The sequence below is a fragment of the Alligator mississippiensis genome, chromosome 15, assembly GCF_030867095.1.
Source record: "Alligator mississippiensis isolate rAllMis1 chromosome 15, rAllMis1, whole genome shotgun sequence".
Taxonomy (NCBI): Eukaryota; Metazoa; Chordata; order Crocodylia; family Alligatoridae; genus Alligator; species Alligator mississippiensis.
In genome coordinates, this window is record NC_081838.1 from 6,518,061 (window position 1) to 6,533,780 (window position 15,720).

The 15,720-nt window shown below is 56.3% G+C and overlaps 1 protein-coding gene and 2 non-coding genes across 4 annotated transcripts; all 3 read right to left on the reverse strand.

Moving 5' to 3' along the window:
- Positions 1-670: 670 nt before the first annotated feature.
- On the reverse strand, positions 671-15,182 carry KANSL2 (KAT8 regulatory NSL complex subunit 2). Of its 2 annotated transcripts, none has more exons than XM_059718237.1 (9): positions 14,851-15,182; positions 12,058-12,236; positions 10,798-10,912; positions 9,988-10,155; positions 7,988-8,150; positions 7,037-7,133; positions 4,432-4,685; positions 2,147-2,386; positions 671-1,428 (listed from the first exon to the last, which is right to left on the reverse strand). In XM_059718237.1, exons 1-9 carry the CDS (start codon positions 15,096-15,098, stop codon positions 1,297-1,299), a joined length of 1,596 nt encoding a protein of 531 aa, XP_059574220.1. In that variant the 5' UTR covers positions 15,099-15,182; the 3' UTR covers positions 671-1,296. The 2 variants fall into 2 exon arrangements, with proteins under 2 accessions (XP_059574220.1, XP_059574221.1); XM_059718238.1 differs by having other exon boundaries at positions 7,988-8,154; positions 9,992-10,155; positions 14,851-15,180.
- On the reverse strand, positions 1,615-1,737 carry LOC132245947 (small nucleolar RNA SNORA2/SNORA34 family). Its single transcript, XR_009457645.1, has one exon. It is a non-coding gene; the product is annotated as a small nucleolar RNA SNORA2/SNORA34 family (small nucleolar RNA).
- Positions 6,823-6,958, reverse strand: LOC132245944 (small nucleolar RNA SNORA2/SNORA34 family). Its single transcript, XR_009457643.1, has one exon. It is a non-coding gene; the product is annotated as a small nucleolar RNA SNORA2/SNORA34 family (small nucleolar RNA).
- Positions 15,183-15,720: the final 538 nt, after the last annotated feature.

Genomic DNA, 15,720 nt, shown 5'->3' on the forward strand with positions numbered 1-15,720 from the left:
GCCTCACTCCTGCTCCTGTTCCAGCAGGCAAGGGCCGCGTCACCCTGGGGCCAGTTGTACCCACACCAGCAACCTGCATGCTGCTCCATGCCGGAGGGGCTGGCCTCGAGCACCGGGGATCTGCCTCGTGGCCATTGCTGAGGGCAAACAGCCACCCTGGGTGCAGGCCGAGCCTTCCTTATCCCCATCCAAATTGGCATGTGCTCAAGGCTGGCAAGCCTGCCCGCCCCTGGCTCCCAGACCAAGGCTGCATGCCCAGAACAGACAGGGGTGGGATAGCGCGCACAGGCTGCATCAGCACTGCCATGGCTTGGGAGGGTTTGCCTGGCAAGAGGCCAGGCACACAGTGGCAGAGGCTTCCCCAGGAGGCTGCAACCACCTAAAACCACCTCCATCCCCCCTCAGAGGACACGGGGAGGCCTGGGGAGGGCAGCTGGGAGCCCACACCCAAGCAGGGAGAGTGCCCCGACTCCTTGGCTGAGCTGCTCTCGCTGCATGGGCCAAGATGACACAGCTCTGGCTCTGCTGCAGCTCAGGTCGTTTACCCCGTTCTCCTATCCCATCACCACGGGGGTTTAAATGAGAACTCTGGCACTGCACAGCACTGCATGCGGCCCCCACTCTAAACACCGGCCCCACTCCCCGCAGCACAGACATGCTCTGCAGAAGGTGTCTTCAACTGCTTTATTGTCTGGGTTACAGGTGGCACAGCTTCCTCTGGCTCTACCGCAAATCTAAACTCATCAGGACAGACAGTGCCAGGGGCGCGGGCACAGGTTAAAGCTCTAGCAGGAGTCTGCTTTGGGGCAAACAGTGCCAGGGAAAGGGCAGCAGAGGGGAGACCCCTGTGTCAGTGCCCTGGGCAACAGACACCAACTGGGGGAGATGTGGCTCATCTCACTGCTCCATGGAAAAGCCACAGCTTCATCAGCCTGGTCCCTTCTGGGGTCAGCTGTGTGGATCCCCTGCCAGGGAACCCAAGGTCTCCCTTTGGTTTGATCCTGGCTAATGAGCTGACTGCCGCACTGGCAAGCTCACCCAAAATCCAAAGGCCACCAGAACCAGGTGAGTGGTGGGAGGGGGCAGAGACTAGCCCCAGGTCTTGTGGCCAAGCGCTGGGCATCTCCTGGTTCAACCAATTTGGAAATGGCTTTGGGGCAGAGAGGGGGAGCAGAGCCAGCAGCTTGGTCCAGCGCAAGAATATCACGCTTGGTGGCCAGTACACGGTCCCGAAGGGCAGCCTGGGCTAACCCAGGACAAGGGCTCGAGTGAGGCAGCATGCTCTCCGAGCCAGCCTCAGCTGATGGACGTAGGGTCTGGGTTCCCATTGGAGGCTGCCGGCATTCCACGTGGCCGAGAAGGGGCAGCATCTTCCGGCTTCCTGTCTTCCTCAGGGCCAGGCCTGCCCCCCGCTGCCTGCAGCTGAGCCTGTGAAAGACGGAAGAGCCCTGATCACACCAGCCCCATACCAAGCTGGGGCCTGGCTCTCGGTCCCAAGGGGAAAGACTTCATGCACACACCAGCACGGAGTTCATCCCAGGAGCCCGCACCCTAGACCCTGCCTGCCAGGGCAGCTCCTCGCCCACCCCCTCAGAAGGGACCTCCGTATGCAACCCACGCTGCTTCCCACCGAACTGGCCGTTCCCTTTGGAGGCTTTGGAATGGCCAACAGACCAGGAGAAGGCATTCCCTTGGGCTCCTGCTTGAAACCAGCTGCCAGCGTTCATTCAGGGCCTGTAACACAGGCCTAAGTAGAGCCCCCTGGTCCTCTGGCTGGCGAGCAGCCTACAAGGCACCTATCCTGGTACACCCTGCTGCGTGTAGAGGAACTGGCGCTTCCTGACCCCTGCAGGCTGCTGCTGGGGGCCCTGAAGCATGAGCCTCGGTTACCACCATCCTAGTTGTACGGCTGCCACGCGGCTGCGGAGAGTCCAAGGCTGTTTGAGGAAGGGCAGCCCCAGGGAGCTCTGCCGCGCACAATGCTGTGACCTGCATCTTGGAACGGGCCTGAAACTGGAGCAAATTCCCTGCAAGGGCACATCTCCTGGCTCCTCCAACGTGCAGCTCTGGAGCTGAAGCCACACCTGCCTAGGGCCCGCTCCCACTCCAGCTGGAAGTGCCCCGGCCCCCTCCTCCAGCTCTATACCTGCGATGGTGGTTCTGCAGGAGACTCCACAGCTGGTGAGGAGACTTGGCCAGAAGAGCTTCCTCTGTCTGTTTGTGTCAGCTGGGCCGGGCGGCCTGGCTGCAGCGACTTTTCATGGGCCAGCGCATCTAGCGGGGCCTCGACCACACCTTTGACAGCACGATCTTCAAGGGCTCCAGAGGGGTCAAAGAGCAGAGGGGACGGGGGACACTGCATGCCATCACCCACCACATCCAGATCCTGAGGAAGAAAACACCAGGCATGGCCCATCAGCAGGCTCTGCAAGCCAAATGCACCAGCAAGGCAAGTGAGAGTCTTTCCAGCCCCCACTGTCACCTGTGTGCTGCGGGGCCCAATTTCAGACAGGCTGAGCTCCCAGGATGTGCAACTCAAGTGCCAGGAGCTGCTGGGACTCCATGCTCCTGGAGAATCCCAGGCCCAGTTAGCTTCGGGTTACGGTCCCCCTGAGGTGCTGGCAAATGGTGTCCTATCAGAGCAGGAGCAGTCCAAAGCCGGGTCAGGCTGCTGCTAGCTAACGAGGGCAATGGCTCCGCACTCGGACTGCAGAAAATAGGGCTGGAAGGGACCTCTGGAGTGCTACCGAATGGGGACCCTGGCACTCTGGGAATGGCACACACAGCCCAGAGGCCCCTGTGCAGCAGGAGCTGCATAGCTGCCACTGTGGCATGCCATCACACAGGGAATCCCAGGGTCCAGCATGCAGCCCAGAGAGGCTGAGAAGCAGGGGCGGGCAGGGGGCAGCATTCAGCCTCACCCAGGCTGATCTCTCCCCTGGGAACGCTCCCTACAAACACGCAGCTGCTCTGACTATGGTAACAATGCAGGTGCAAGGCTGGGATTCTTCCAAGGCTACTGTTAGGGGAGGCATCACTTGGAGGGAGCTCGACACGGAAGGAGGGATGCCTGTGACTGCACGATGCCTGGGCAGGACTGCGCTACGTCAGATAAAACACGGAGGCATTGAGCAGCCCTGAACCATGCCAGGCAGCAGCAAGGAAGGTTCCCTCAGGGACACACAGAGCAAGGCCCCTGCTGCAGGGCAGACCCATGCTGTCATCCTGAACACGGCCAGTCAGGACACTTCACAGCAGGCTGCCCCCAACTCAGCAAACAGAAAAACAGCGAAGACCCCTGGACTCCTGCCTAAGCGGCCATTAAACCTCTGCCCAGGCCATGAGAATGGTTGTGGGAAAAGACGCAGCCAGTGCCCCCCTTTCCTGGCCACAGCAACCTCCTCCCATGGCACCGACACCCTGTCCTGATGCTCACGGGAACCAACAGCCGCCTGGCTGAACTCCCTGGGTGCTGCGCTGGGCCTTCACTGCAGAACACTGCTGCAGTGGGACCAGGTTCACAACAGCCAGCTTCAAAGCTTTCAAGCCCCTGGATCAGTGGCATCTGGCCTGCTATATTAAGGCAATGTCTGCTAGCATCCCTATGGTTACAGCCGCCCTGGCAGCACCTCCCCCAGCTATCTGCAGCTATTTTTACGCTGGTTACAGAAGTCTGCTCTGGGACGGGGTGCTCCGGGCTCTCGGTCACAGGCCTCGTCCGAAACGGCAGCTCCGAACAGCGGCCACCACTTTGTTTACACAAACATCACGAGGATTTTGAAGCACGGAGGTTTAGCGTGCCTGCAGAACGCGCTGTAATCTGGGGATTAAACCCCCATGTATCCTTTGGGGACAGAGGCAAAAAGCCGCTTTTCAAAATTCCTAGATATAGATTTTGACAAGGGAACAGCAGCTCCAAAGAAGCGGTTGCTACTGGCCAGAAACGAGCGTTTCTAGAGCCCAATGAGCTTTGCCATGCTCTCTCAGGAGGATGCCCACTTAGAACAGAAGCACAGATCACGGTCCAGAGATGGGGAAGGGAAGTGGAAGAAAACACTTGGCCTCTAGATTGAACTTGCTGCAGTGTGCCCTGTGCTACAGAGCAAAGGAGCTGGCCACCCCCTATTGCCACAGCACCGTTCCAGGTCCATCCCTGCATGGCACCTAAGAACTAGAAGCCTTGAGCTCCACATGGACATTTGGGAGCCTGGACTCCTTGACAAAGGGCAGCAAGACCTGTAACCACGGCATGGGATAGGCAGAGGCACGGGGGTCTGCGGCTATATAATCCCTCAGCGATTTAACATGGCTCAGCAGCTGCAGCGACACATTACACTCATCCGGCCTCCGCTGGAACCGAAGCTTTCGGCTGGATGCTTTGCTTCCGAGCCGCTGGCAGAGGGAGGATACTACGCGACTTCTCCGACTTACGTCACTGAACTCCAGGGGTAAGCTCTCCGTGGGCTGGAGCTCAGCAGCACTCAAGTACAGATCTGTGGGGGCAGCTTCCAGCTCCTCGGGGACAGACAGCACCTGCTCGGGGACATACATCTGAGGCAGCAGTCGGAGATGGAGCGGGCAGCAAGGATCTTCGGAGAGGCTCACAGCGACTGGTTTGTTACAGGGCACTTCCTCTGACCCTTGGCATGGCTTAAACAGAGTCTGACTGGTGTCCTGGCAAATGTCTGGGAAGACGGAGTCAAGGGAACCGTGCGCCTGACAGAGAAGCTAGGCAGAGGCATGAAGCAAAGGGCACTAACACTGCCCCCAGCACAGAGGAAAACAGCAGCTAAATCACACCTCAGTAAGAACTGGGGCAGACTCTGTGACTGCTGTGACCTTGGCCAAGCTACTTAGCTCGCACGCCCCAGCTGTAAAATGCAGGTAATACCACAGCTTTACCGTGAGGTCAGAGTGCGGGGGACTAACTGAATACTGCAAAAGCCTCAAGGGCCCCCAAGAAGGGAGGGACAGATGAGGTAGGAGCTTCCCATGTACCTGGTGGCTGCACATAGCCTTAGCATCAAATGTGCAGTAGAGTTCCTTGCTGGTACCGACACAGACCTCTCCTGAAGCCAAACGTAACTCAGGCATTTTCATTTCTTCTGTCCCCAGAAGGGCTCAGAGGCAGAGCTATGCCTCCAAGCTGTTAGCAGGATTCCCTGCCTATGATCACCCGCAGAAATGCAGCATTAATGGCATCTTGCTCAGGAGATCAGCCGCCTACAGGCACTTGCCAACCCACCCCCGCGGGCTACACGCAACTAGGCCTGCCTCCTGCCTGGAGCCCTTTAAAGGACTGTGGCCAAATTCAAAATCATTCACTGATGAACATTTTCCCGTCACTACTATGACGAACTCTTCCAGCTATCGCCACTGAACGAGGAGAGGGATTTTTATTTGCAGTTGTTCCTAGTCTGAACAACCTCACTTCAACCCAAGTGACCCATGATTCCAGGTGCTTGATCTGAAGCGCTTGAAAGGCAACTGACTGTCTGAAAGCAGGGGCTCTACTCCAAACTGGGCTTTGAGATGTCTCAATCAGACACCCCCAAACCAAGGCATGCAAAAATCATGTCCGAGCCAGTTCCACAGCCTTCTCTTCAAGCAAGTTAGCAAAGGAGAGCAAGACAAACTGACTGCAAAATTGGCAGCGGGCTCTGAGCCGAGCTCATTTCTTGAAGACAACCAGGCTTCAAGTTAACCATTTTCTTTTAATCTCGACTCACAGAGGAGACTCCGACACCACTGACCCTAGAGTCCCAGTCAGACTCAAGTCAGCCACTACTTTGTACTGTCCGTGTCAAACCCTACCTGGACCACGGCAGCCCAGCCGGGTTGTCTGCTTCATACGCAGGTATCAAAGACAAGTCTGCTGACAGGGCACGGAGCAATCGGCTGCAGGCAACTCCTCTGTAACTGTCCCTGCTCAGCAGGGCAAGCCAAAGTATGACCTTGCCCCCGCTGCCTTGGCTGGCACGACTCAGACATACGCCTGTGAAATGGTGGGCCCAGAAGGCTGCAGCGGGCTAGCTTTGAACAGCACAGTTTACAGACCTGGATGGGTCATCTGGCAGGTCCCCCTCCCTAAGGGATGGGCTAAATGGCTTCTCCATGTCCCTTCCAGCCTGGTTTTTGATGCTTTCTTTTAAAAGACAGGGCAGTTTCTTTGACTCCCCTTCATAGACTGCACTGCCCTGGCCTTGGTCAAGCCATTTTGATGGCAGTCCTCTGGGCTTCATTTTAAAACCTGCAGCCGCTGAACAGAAACAATGGCAATTTCCTGCCTCCCCGGCCTGTGTCGGTACACAACCGACCTGCCAGTGCTATAACAAAACAAAACAGAGCTCATAATTTCTGCTGCTGCTGGCCTTCCTCAGCCCACCCAGCTGCAGAGAACAGAGTCCTGCCCTGGTTTCATCTGTGCAATTGCGCTACACTGGGAACCACACAGTTTGGCTTGGGAACCTTTGTCCGGCCCTTAGGAAGAAAACACCACACAATCTGGAAGCCAAACCTGCTTGCAGTGAAGTCACTGGCAAACATGCCACAACAACAGTTTGAGTCACTGCTTAGTGTACAGCTTCGCTTCAAATAAACAGCAACCTCCAAGGAGTTGCGACAACCCCCTGCAGGGCTAAAATATAGTCTCAACTTGCAGAACACCCCGTGCTATTGCCTTGTACTCAATGTTCAGCCTCCCAGCCTCTGTGACAGGGATTCTGAAAGGATTAAGTTAAGAGCAGAAAACAAACTTGCTTCCATCTTAGTCTAACACAGCTGGAAAATAGTTTGTGGCTGTTCCCTAATCGCTTGAGGTTTGTGTGTCGCTTCCAACTGAACTGGCCGCTCCTGTCTGGGGTTCTGGAACGGCCAACAGACCACAGGAAGACGTTCTTCTGGGCTCCTGCTTGAAACCAACGGCTACAGCAAACCGGTGGCCTTGATTCAGGGCCAAAAGAAAATGAGGACCAAGCCCACGGTTGACTGAGTCAGCAAGGCTGCTCAGCACAGCTGAGAGGAAACAAAAGGATACGAGTAAGGCAGTGCCGGGTCATGGGGAGAGACTGGTTGGAGCATCGAATGTCGTCCACAAAGGCCAAACACCTCTGGCTGGAGCGGGTGGTGTGTGCCTGAAAAGGAGCCCCAGAGAACACGTCAGAACAGCCCCAGATCGTTCAGCTATGTTCAGCTATTAAACCAGCACCAGGGTTCAGGGCTTCCACTCTGTCAGTGGCTTACAAAACCACCAGGCCCCTTCTGCTCACCTGGCTGCTCGCAAGGGTTCAGGTACTGAGCCTGCCCCGTCTCAGCCCAGATCCTGAGCTGTCTTAGCAGACAGGTTCTCAGCCTTGGTTTGTACACCAGCCTGCCAGCCCCTTACTCTTACACAGGGGAACACACACATTCCTGGGTAAGACCTGCAGCCTCCAAATTGAGCAGCAGCAGACACACCCTCAAACGCAGCAAAACGGCTTCCTTTTAACTGGCAGCGCGGGAACTGCCGCACACAAACAAGTTGGTTTCAATTGCAGGTTCTCTTGAGCAATGTAATGTGGCACAACTGGGTCCCCAAAGCTCCAGGGAAGTGATCAAATCCCTCTGCGCTCATATAAAATTAATTACAAGGGCTGAAAACCTCCTAGCACTGAGAGGAGGCTTTGTAATCCTGCCTCCCTTTCTTTTAAAGGGGAAAACTCTCCAAACCTGTATTTTAGGCCTATGTTTTATTGCTCTTGTTCCTTTAATAAAAACAACCCCACAGAGCTCCACCCATCAGCTGAAGCATCAGAAATGATATATTTACAGCCTGCTTACATGTCCCTAAAGAAGGGATTTATAATGGAAAACCTGGCAGGACTGAAGGCTTTGGAACTTGCCCCTGTCCTGCTCCCTAAATATGGGTGACAGGTGGGAGACCTGAATTTCAAGGGAGCCTATAACACGGAACAGGGTCTGGACCAGAAGTCCCTGCAGATTGAAGTACCTGCTGGGCAGCCCCGTCGGTTGCCAACATCCGGCGCTCCTTCAGCTGGCGGTGAAGCAGGGCCTCCACACCGTAGCGCTGGCGGTAGCGGCGGAGACATTTCAGTCGCTTCAGGTTCTCACGTTCCTTGGCCATCAAACCCTCTGGGCCTGTCAGGAGGCTGCTACCTGGGAGAGAGTGAGGAATCAGGAGCCTGTGGCAATTCTCCCTGCTTGGGGACCCTGGAACCAGACCTGACTGAGCCAGCTATGCAGCCAGCTCTCCAGTTACAGCAATACAGGAACCATCACCAAGAATGCTGGGCCTTGTATTCAGGAAGCAGGAACCAAGTCGTTTGGTTACTAGTGAACTGCACAGTGCAGCCTCCACAATCTCAACACTTCTCTGCACAGAAAGAACCTTTACAGATTCAGACTGGTCTATTGGCATCTTAAACTGACCCCAAATACAGTGCGATGAATCTAACCTGCACCTGGACTCCTCTAGCACGTCTTCCTGCCAAAAAAGTCAAAATTTGACAGATTTATAAATGATTCCAAAATCGACTACATAAGCTAATTTAAAAGATCAGTGAACTTATGCAGCAAGTGCTAAGGACCTTGTATTTAAAAGTCAATGTTCACTGCCTATTGTTCACTGTGTTACCAGTTTGTACAATACATTTTAGAAAATATTGCAGCATAAAAGTCTGTTATTTTTATCAGGTAATGGGTTGCACAATGTTTTTTTGCAGGATGATTTACCCATGGGGGAGAGGACAGCTGTCTTACAGCTCAGCTAGCTACACAATGCAGCATCTCACAAGCTGAAGTACAACCCAGCACCTGTTTCCAAAAAATCTTCTGGACTGTAGGAAGTCTGCAGGAAGAGAGATCTACAGACTGCAACAAACCCTCGCACCCGCCCCCTTTCAAACCAACGCCTTTCCCTGCTTCTCCCCATTCTGCGCCGTGTGTAAATTATACCAGTAGCTATTAATAAAAAGTCTCACCACCTTGTTTTCGTATAGCATATTTCACTAACAGATCTCAGATGGCTTTACAGAGGTAAGCCAGTTCTCATTATTCCCAGTCTTCAGACAGAGAAGCTGAGGCACAGCACAGCAGAGAGGCTTGTTAAAGGTTCCTTAGCAAGCCAATACTGTAAGTGAGGATAGCATGGCCTCACTGATTGCATCTAACACAACACTGAATTTACAAGGAACTAGAATTGGGATATGAAAGGCATCAGGGAATGGAGATGCACAGAAGCTGCCACCTTGTTAGAACAGGGTGGAGGAACGAGTGTCCACACAGCAGAGCTGACCAGGAAAACAACTCTGTCTGCTACATTTAAAACATCCTACAGTCTCTCCCTTCCCTGTGCCCAGCGCCACTGTGGGCGACAGGCTCCTGCTGGCTAGCACAAAAGGCTCCAAAATACTAAGCACTAGTGATGGATATTACTGGACTGTGGCCCCCAGCTGCCCTGCCAGCCCTCAGTCCCACATTAAGGCAAGCATGAGGGCTCAAATCTTTCACTGATCCCATAGTATCGTGCCAGGGTGTGTGAGCAACTTTCTCCTGATGTTAATATACTGGCAGAGGCCTGTTCTACCAGCACAGAAAGGCTTTTGTTCAAGTTGTATAAGCTATGCTGACAAAGGGGCTTTCGTCAGTTAAACATAGGTCGATGCCATTAGAGCAATATCCGCATCCCTACCTGGCAAACCTCTTCCACTGAAGACAAGATGTTACCAATGAGACAACAGTGTTTATCATAAACACCCCCTGAAAGCAACTCTTCTCTCAGAATTCAGATTTTTGCAGGCTTATTTCCTCAGCAATGCATTACAGAGCAAAGATAGAAGACAACTATCCCAACCAGGCTCTGGGACACACAACTACTGCCTCTGGCTCTCAGTGCCATGCCATCACCTCCAAGTGCAGACTGTCATGCTTCCCAAGTGCCTGGATCTGCGTACGGCCAAACAACATGGAGCAAGGGACCTGAACCTGTACTTGCCTATGGCTTCATGCTCCACTTTGCGACTGTGCAAGTAGCGACGTTTCTTCTCTTTCAGAAGATGCTGGAGTCTCTTGAACTGGTCAATGTACAGGGACTGCAGGCGGATCAGCTTCTCCCGCATTATCAAGGCCACTTCTTCTGCTGTGTACACCCCAGCATGCCTGTAACAACCAGGGGGCAATTTACATGCCACGAATCAGCAGGGGGGAGCACGGCAGGAACATTACTACAGCAGCTGCCGATACCCCCAAAGCACCAGCAGGGAACAAGAAGCATACAGAAGCACAGTGGGCAGAAAAAGCCATCTAGTTAATACACCTGTGCTCAGCTGGGCTCTGGGAGACCAAAAAGTCAGGCAGTGCCAAGGCAGGGACTAGAGGTAACTGTGTTGTTCAGATCTATAACCAAGCACATCCTGGACCAATGCAGCATCTTCTGTCGGCCTTATGCCACCAGGTTCAAAACAAGATGCCACTACAGGAGCCAACCAGCCTACCCACAGTGAGCCCAGTACTCAGGAGAGACAGATGCAAGAGATATCCACCCCCCCACCCCCCGCAAAGGGCAACAATTTCATTTTATGTGAGCACCACCTGAGGAACAACTGCCCAATCCCATTTGGATGCTGTACTGGGTGCAACTCAGAAGCACCAACATGGATCTTCTCAGCTGCGGTGTTGCTAAAACGGTGGTTTCTTTTCCTAAAGCAGACTCCTAAAAATCATCTCAGTGCACTCTTGTCCTGTAGCAGCAGTTCACCACTTGCACAAGTGCCAGACCTGAGCAGCAGCTGCCAGACTTACTTCAGAGGGTCCTCTTGATCACTGTCGATGCTGTCAGCTTCGCTATCAGGGTCACCTCGCCATGTCTGGTCCACAGTGACAGGATCTTGTTCGCCATCACTCCAGCTGTCCTCATCTGAAAGGGAAGCACCGTGTCAGGCAGGCCATCCGGCCCAGCTTCCAGAAGTTGGAGCACAAGGGCCCAGAACTGGCGTTGGGACATTAGGCAGCTTTGCGCTGCAGCCAGAAAGGCCTCGAACAAACTCGAAGACAAATGGACCGTGACAGACCTCCCAGCCCCAGGGGAGAAACAGGACAAAGCAGCTCCACGGTTCCAACAGAAAAATTGCCAATTAATTCAAGGCTGTCAAAATATACAGATCCGATGGAGCAACGCTGTCCTCTGCTGAGAATCCTGACAGCTGCCTGCTCCCTGCTGAGCTGACCCTGCAGTGCCGGGGCTGTACCTCCTTGAGCAAATGAATGGCAGGAAACACTGCCATGTCTGGGCCCACTTCATAGGGCACAGAACCTACAAGCTGGAGATGCAAACCAGTAATGAGGATGAGGAGGAAACTCCAACACTGCGGTGAGAGAGGAAACCCTGCTGAGATGCAACCGAGTCCAGTGACAATATCATGGGAAGAGTTCAATACCCCTACTGCAGAACAGCAGCCCCTAAGAGCACATTCAGATCAACTCTGGGCCCAGCCCAGACTCTTTGCAGCACCAACTGAGGACACGTGGGTTTATGTTAATAGTTGCATGACAGGTGATGGGAGCCCAAGCCCCTGGGGACTGGAAGAGGGATGTGTACCCAGCGGGGACTGCATACCCACATCTCAGGCCACTGCGTTTGAACAGCTTATGCAAATGGCCAAGGATGGTGAATACAGCTTAAGAATATACCACACACGCCACAAAAACCACATCTGCAATTGCAAAGCTTTCCCAAGGCTTTAAAAATGGCCTTCTTGTGTAAATCACCTGTCCATCTGCACAGCGCTTTAGCCTGTGAATGCATATTCAACTTCACCTCCCCCGTCTCACATATCAGGGAAGCGGAGAAGTGAAATGGTGCGTCCACAGGAAGGCACAGAGCACTGGAGTTCCTGGCTCCCAGCCCAGCCTCTTCTCTTGAGGCCAGCTGTGCTTTACCTTCCTAGTTCCCTCAGACCATGCCCCCTCCCAGATATAGCAGGCCACCACAGGCTGCTGGTCCCACTGTGCAGGGCAGAGGACTCCCCCAGCCTCCTTATTCACTTCACTCAAAGATCTCACCCAGGATTCGACTGGCTTCACTGCGGCTACTCTCCGCCGCTTGGGGGCCCAGCTCCGTCTTGGCATAAGAGCTCAGCTGGCAAAGAAGAGTCTCGCTGACCGGCCCGGTGCTGGCCTTCTTCATCTGAGCTTGAAGCGCCAGGGCATTCCTCCGGGCGTGCTCGGCACAGAATGACACGCTGGGGGGAAAAATTAAAATGCTTACAGCCCTGAGAGTTTGCAGCCATCCAAGGAGATATGCAAAGCAATGCACGGGTGGGCACTCACTGCCACATGGCTGGAAAGGGCATGAATTCCTCCCCTCCCTGCTACCACCCCCAGAACATAGCCAGCGCAGTTCCTCAGTATAAGCGTCCCAGGTGATTTCCAAACCACATACATGACTGCTGAATGCAGACCTCTTGCACCTGAGTCAGTAGCGTGCTGAGGCCTGGAGATAAGCCCTTACTCTTACAAGTAGAAGGCACAGGATTCAAACACCTAAGGTCTTCTTCTGGACCTTAGGAAGTCTGCAGGAAGAGAGATCTGCCGACTGCAACAAATCCTCATGCCTGCCCCTTTTCAAACCATGCCGGGTTTGGGTCCACAAGCTAATTCAACTCCTCTCCTGGAAAAAGGATCCAGGGCAACATCAGAACTGGGATTTGAACCCCAGAAGTCACAGAGAGACTAGGTGATTCGAAGCCTGGTGATGTCTTGTTCCCCTGATCAATACCAGCCTCAGGTACCACAAGCTTCTTTCCATCCAAGGACCTCCAAACACTTTACAACGGTTAACAAACTTGTAACTCCCCCCAGACAATTACAGCTCCCGAAAAACAGAAGCAGCGCCAAGGTCAGACCAATGCCACCTACCCAGCAGCCTCTCTCTCAGCGGCAGGGGCAAATGTTTTGGAGGGAGCGCACCACACCAGACCAATCAAGAGCAGCACTTCTCAACGGTTTGAGACTAGAGGCACCCTCATTAGATGCAGGGCACTCAGAAAAACACCAACTCGTTTTTTTTCCCAGCATTCGCTCATTTTTTTTGCAACAGGAAAATACTAGAGCTGTCCCTCTATTGCAAAGAACTCAGTTTTTAACGCCACAGATTCCTATTTAGACCTGCAGGTTTATCTTGTGACTCCTGCACACGCACAGACAGCACTAAGGTTAAGCAGCACCCCTGAAAGGATCTCCCGGCACCTGGGTAAGACTCGTGGCTCTTAGCCCCCATTTATTACCCATCGTTACGGGGCTAGAGATGCCAGAGGAAACATCTCCAACCGCTGCTACTATCTCTGTAGTCCGTGAACATGCCTAAGCCCAGTGATCCCCAGCCCCCTGGGCCGCCTGGCAAAGCTTTCTCAGGGGTGCCGTGCCCGCGAGGCGTGCCAACACGATTCCTGGGAGAAGCCCAGAGATTTTGTGCAGGGATCCTCAGCCTTAAAGGCCACGCGGATCCGGGGGTCTGCCCGAGTGCCCTGCCATGGAAAAAACACCCCTTGTGTTTCTGTGCAATTGAGAAAAAAGGGAAAACTAAGAGCTGACATTTTTGGGGGGGGAAGCTTAGGGGTCATCTATGGAGGGGGGGCCTATAGAGGAAGGGGTCTATGGATGGGAGGACCTCGGGGGGGGAACTTTATGGGGGTCTATAGATGGGGGGGACCCTCAGGGGGGTCTAGGGATGGAGGACTATGGAGACAGGATGCCCTTGATGGGGCTATGGACAGGGGGGCTACAGAGGAGACCTTGAGGGGGCATCTTGGAGGTCTTCAAGAGGAGGCTGGATAGTCACCTGGCTGGGGTCGTCTGACCTCGGTCCTTTCCTGCCAGGGGCAGGGGGTCGGACACGACCGTCCATTGTGGTTCCTTCCGACTCTACAGTCTAGGACTTCATGAAGGAGAACCCCCCGGGGGTGTCCGTGGACAGGGCGCACCTCAGGGTGGGGGTCCACGGGCAGGATGACTCTTGGGGGGTCTATCGTGGGGAGATCTATGAATGGGGGGCACCTCAAGGGCTTCAAGGGGGAACTTGAGGGGTGTCTACTATAAGGGGGGCTGAGGGGGGGCTTGAGGGACTATGGGGGGGGTCAAGGGCTGCCTGAGGGGACCCTTGAGGGGTCTATAGAGATGGGAACCTTGAGAGGCTAAGGGGGGGCCCTCAAGGAGCTGTGGGGGGTTAGAAGTGTCTATGGGGGGGCCTTGAGGGGTTGAAGGGTATCTGGGGGGGGCCTGAAGGGTATCTATAGGGGTAGATATTGGGGCAGTCTATGGAGAAGCCTTGAGGGGCTGGGGGGCGCTGAGGGGAGTGTCTGTTGGGGGGGGTGCATGGGACGCTGGGGGGGGTGTCCATGGGGGCCTGCGGGGGGGTGTTGGGGATGCTGGGGAAGGGTGTCTGTGTGGGGTGCCCATGGGGGGTGTTGGGGGCAGTGCAGGGGTGTCCGGGGAGGGGTGCCCATGGGGGGTGCTGCAGGGGTGCTCCATGGAGGTGTGTTGGGGGGCTGGGGGGGGTGTTGGGGATGCTGGAGGGGGGTGTCCGTGTGGGGTGCTGGGAGGGGTGCCCATGGGGGTGCCTTTGGGGGGTGTTGGGGGGGTGTCCGGGGGGGTGCCCGTGGAGGGGCTGGGGGATGTTGGGGGCAGTGCAGGGGGATGTCCGGGGGGGTGCCCATGGGGGGTGCTGTGGGGGTGGTCCATGGAGGTGTGTTGGGGGGCTGGGGGGGGTCTGTGGGGGGGGTGTTGGGGGCGTTGCGGGGGGGGGGGTTGCCCGTGGGGGGCCGCCCTGGGGCGGGGCGGGGCGGGGCCGGCACGCACCCATCCTTGCGGTCGGGCTTGGGGGCGGCGGCGGGGCAGCGGCGGCCGGTGGCGGCCGACACGTAGCTGCAGGCGCGGAAGGGCGCAGCGCGGTCCTCCAGGATGTGGCGCAGGCAGAAGTCGCGGCCGTCGAGGCGCGGGCGCGAGCAGGCCCGGGCGGCCGAGGCGCAGGCGGCGGGCTCGGGGCCCCGCGCGGGGGACAGGCGGCCGCGGCCCGGCGGCAGCACGTGGATCCGGATCCGGTTCATGGCCCGGCGCGGGGCGGCGCGCACACGCGTGGGGCGGGAGCGCCCGCTCGGATCGGGGCCGCCCCTCCCCCCGCCCGCCTCACGCGCGGCCCCTCCCCGGCGCCGCCATTTTGTCCGCGCGCCTGGGGGGGCCCGCCGCGCCGCGCCGCCGCCATCTTACCTCGCCGCGCCGCCCCATTGGCCCCGCCCGCCGCCAATCCCCGGCGGGGAAGGGGGCCGCCGCTGCGCGGCCATTGGAGGGAGCGGCTGTCACTCAGCCGGCCGGGCCCACTCCCCGGAAGTGTAGCGTGGGTGCCCGGCGCCTGGGGGCAGCACGTGGGTGCGCGGCTCAGCCTGGGCTGGGCCCGTGGCGGGTGCTCGGGGCTACCCGCTGCTTTCCCTACGGAAACAACCCCCAACTCCCCTCCTCGTCCCCCAAGCCGCCGGGCGGCGCTGGAAGAGGCACCTGCCGGCCCCGTGGCAGCAGGGGCAAGAAGGTGCCCTTTCTCCTGCGCTTGTGCCGTCGCGGGAAACCGGCAGCTCTGCTTGCCTGGGCAGGCCGGGGGAGGAGGCGACGGCCCCCGGCTTCCCTCATCACCCCGCTCTGAGCCTCTCGTCCATCATCTCTACATCATACAAAAGA

What these genes read in the sequence shown, in the direction of transcription:
- KANSL2 (XM_059718237.1), bottom strand. Translation starts at nt 15,098, where the DNA reads ATGAACCGGATCCGGATCCACGTGCTGCCGCCGGGCCGCGGCCGCCTG. An exon ending in GATCAAGAGGACCCTCTGAA is followed by an intron (nt 10,156 to 10,797) that starts GTAAGTCTGGCA and finishes TGGTTGTTACAG; the next exon opens with GCATGCTGGGGTGTACACAG. An exon ending in CTGCAGAACCACCATCGCAG is followed by an intron (nt 1,429 to 2,146) that starts GTATAGAGCTGG and finishes CGTCTTTCACAG; the next exon opens with GCTCAGCTGCAGGCAGCGGG.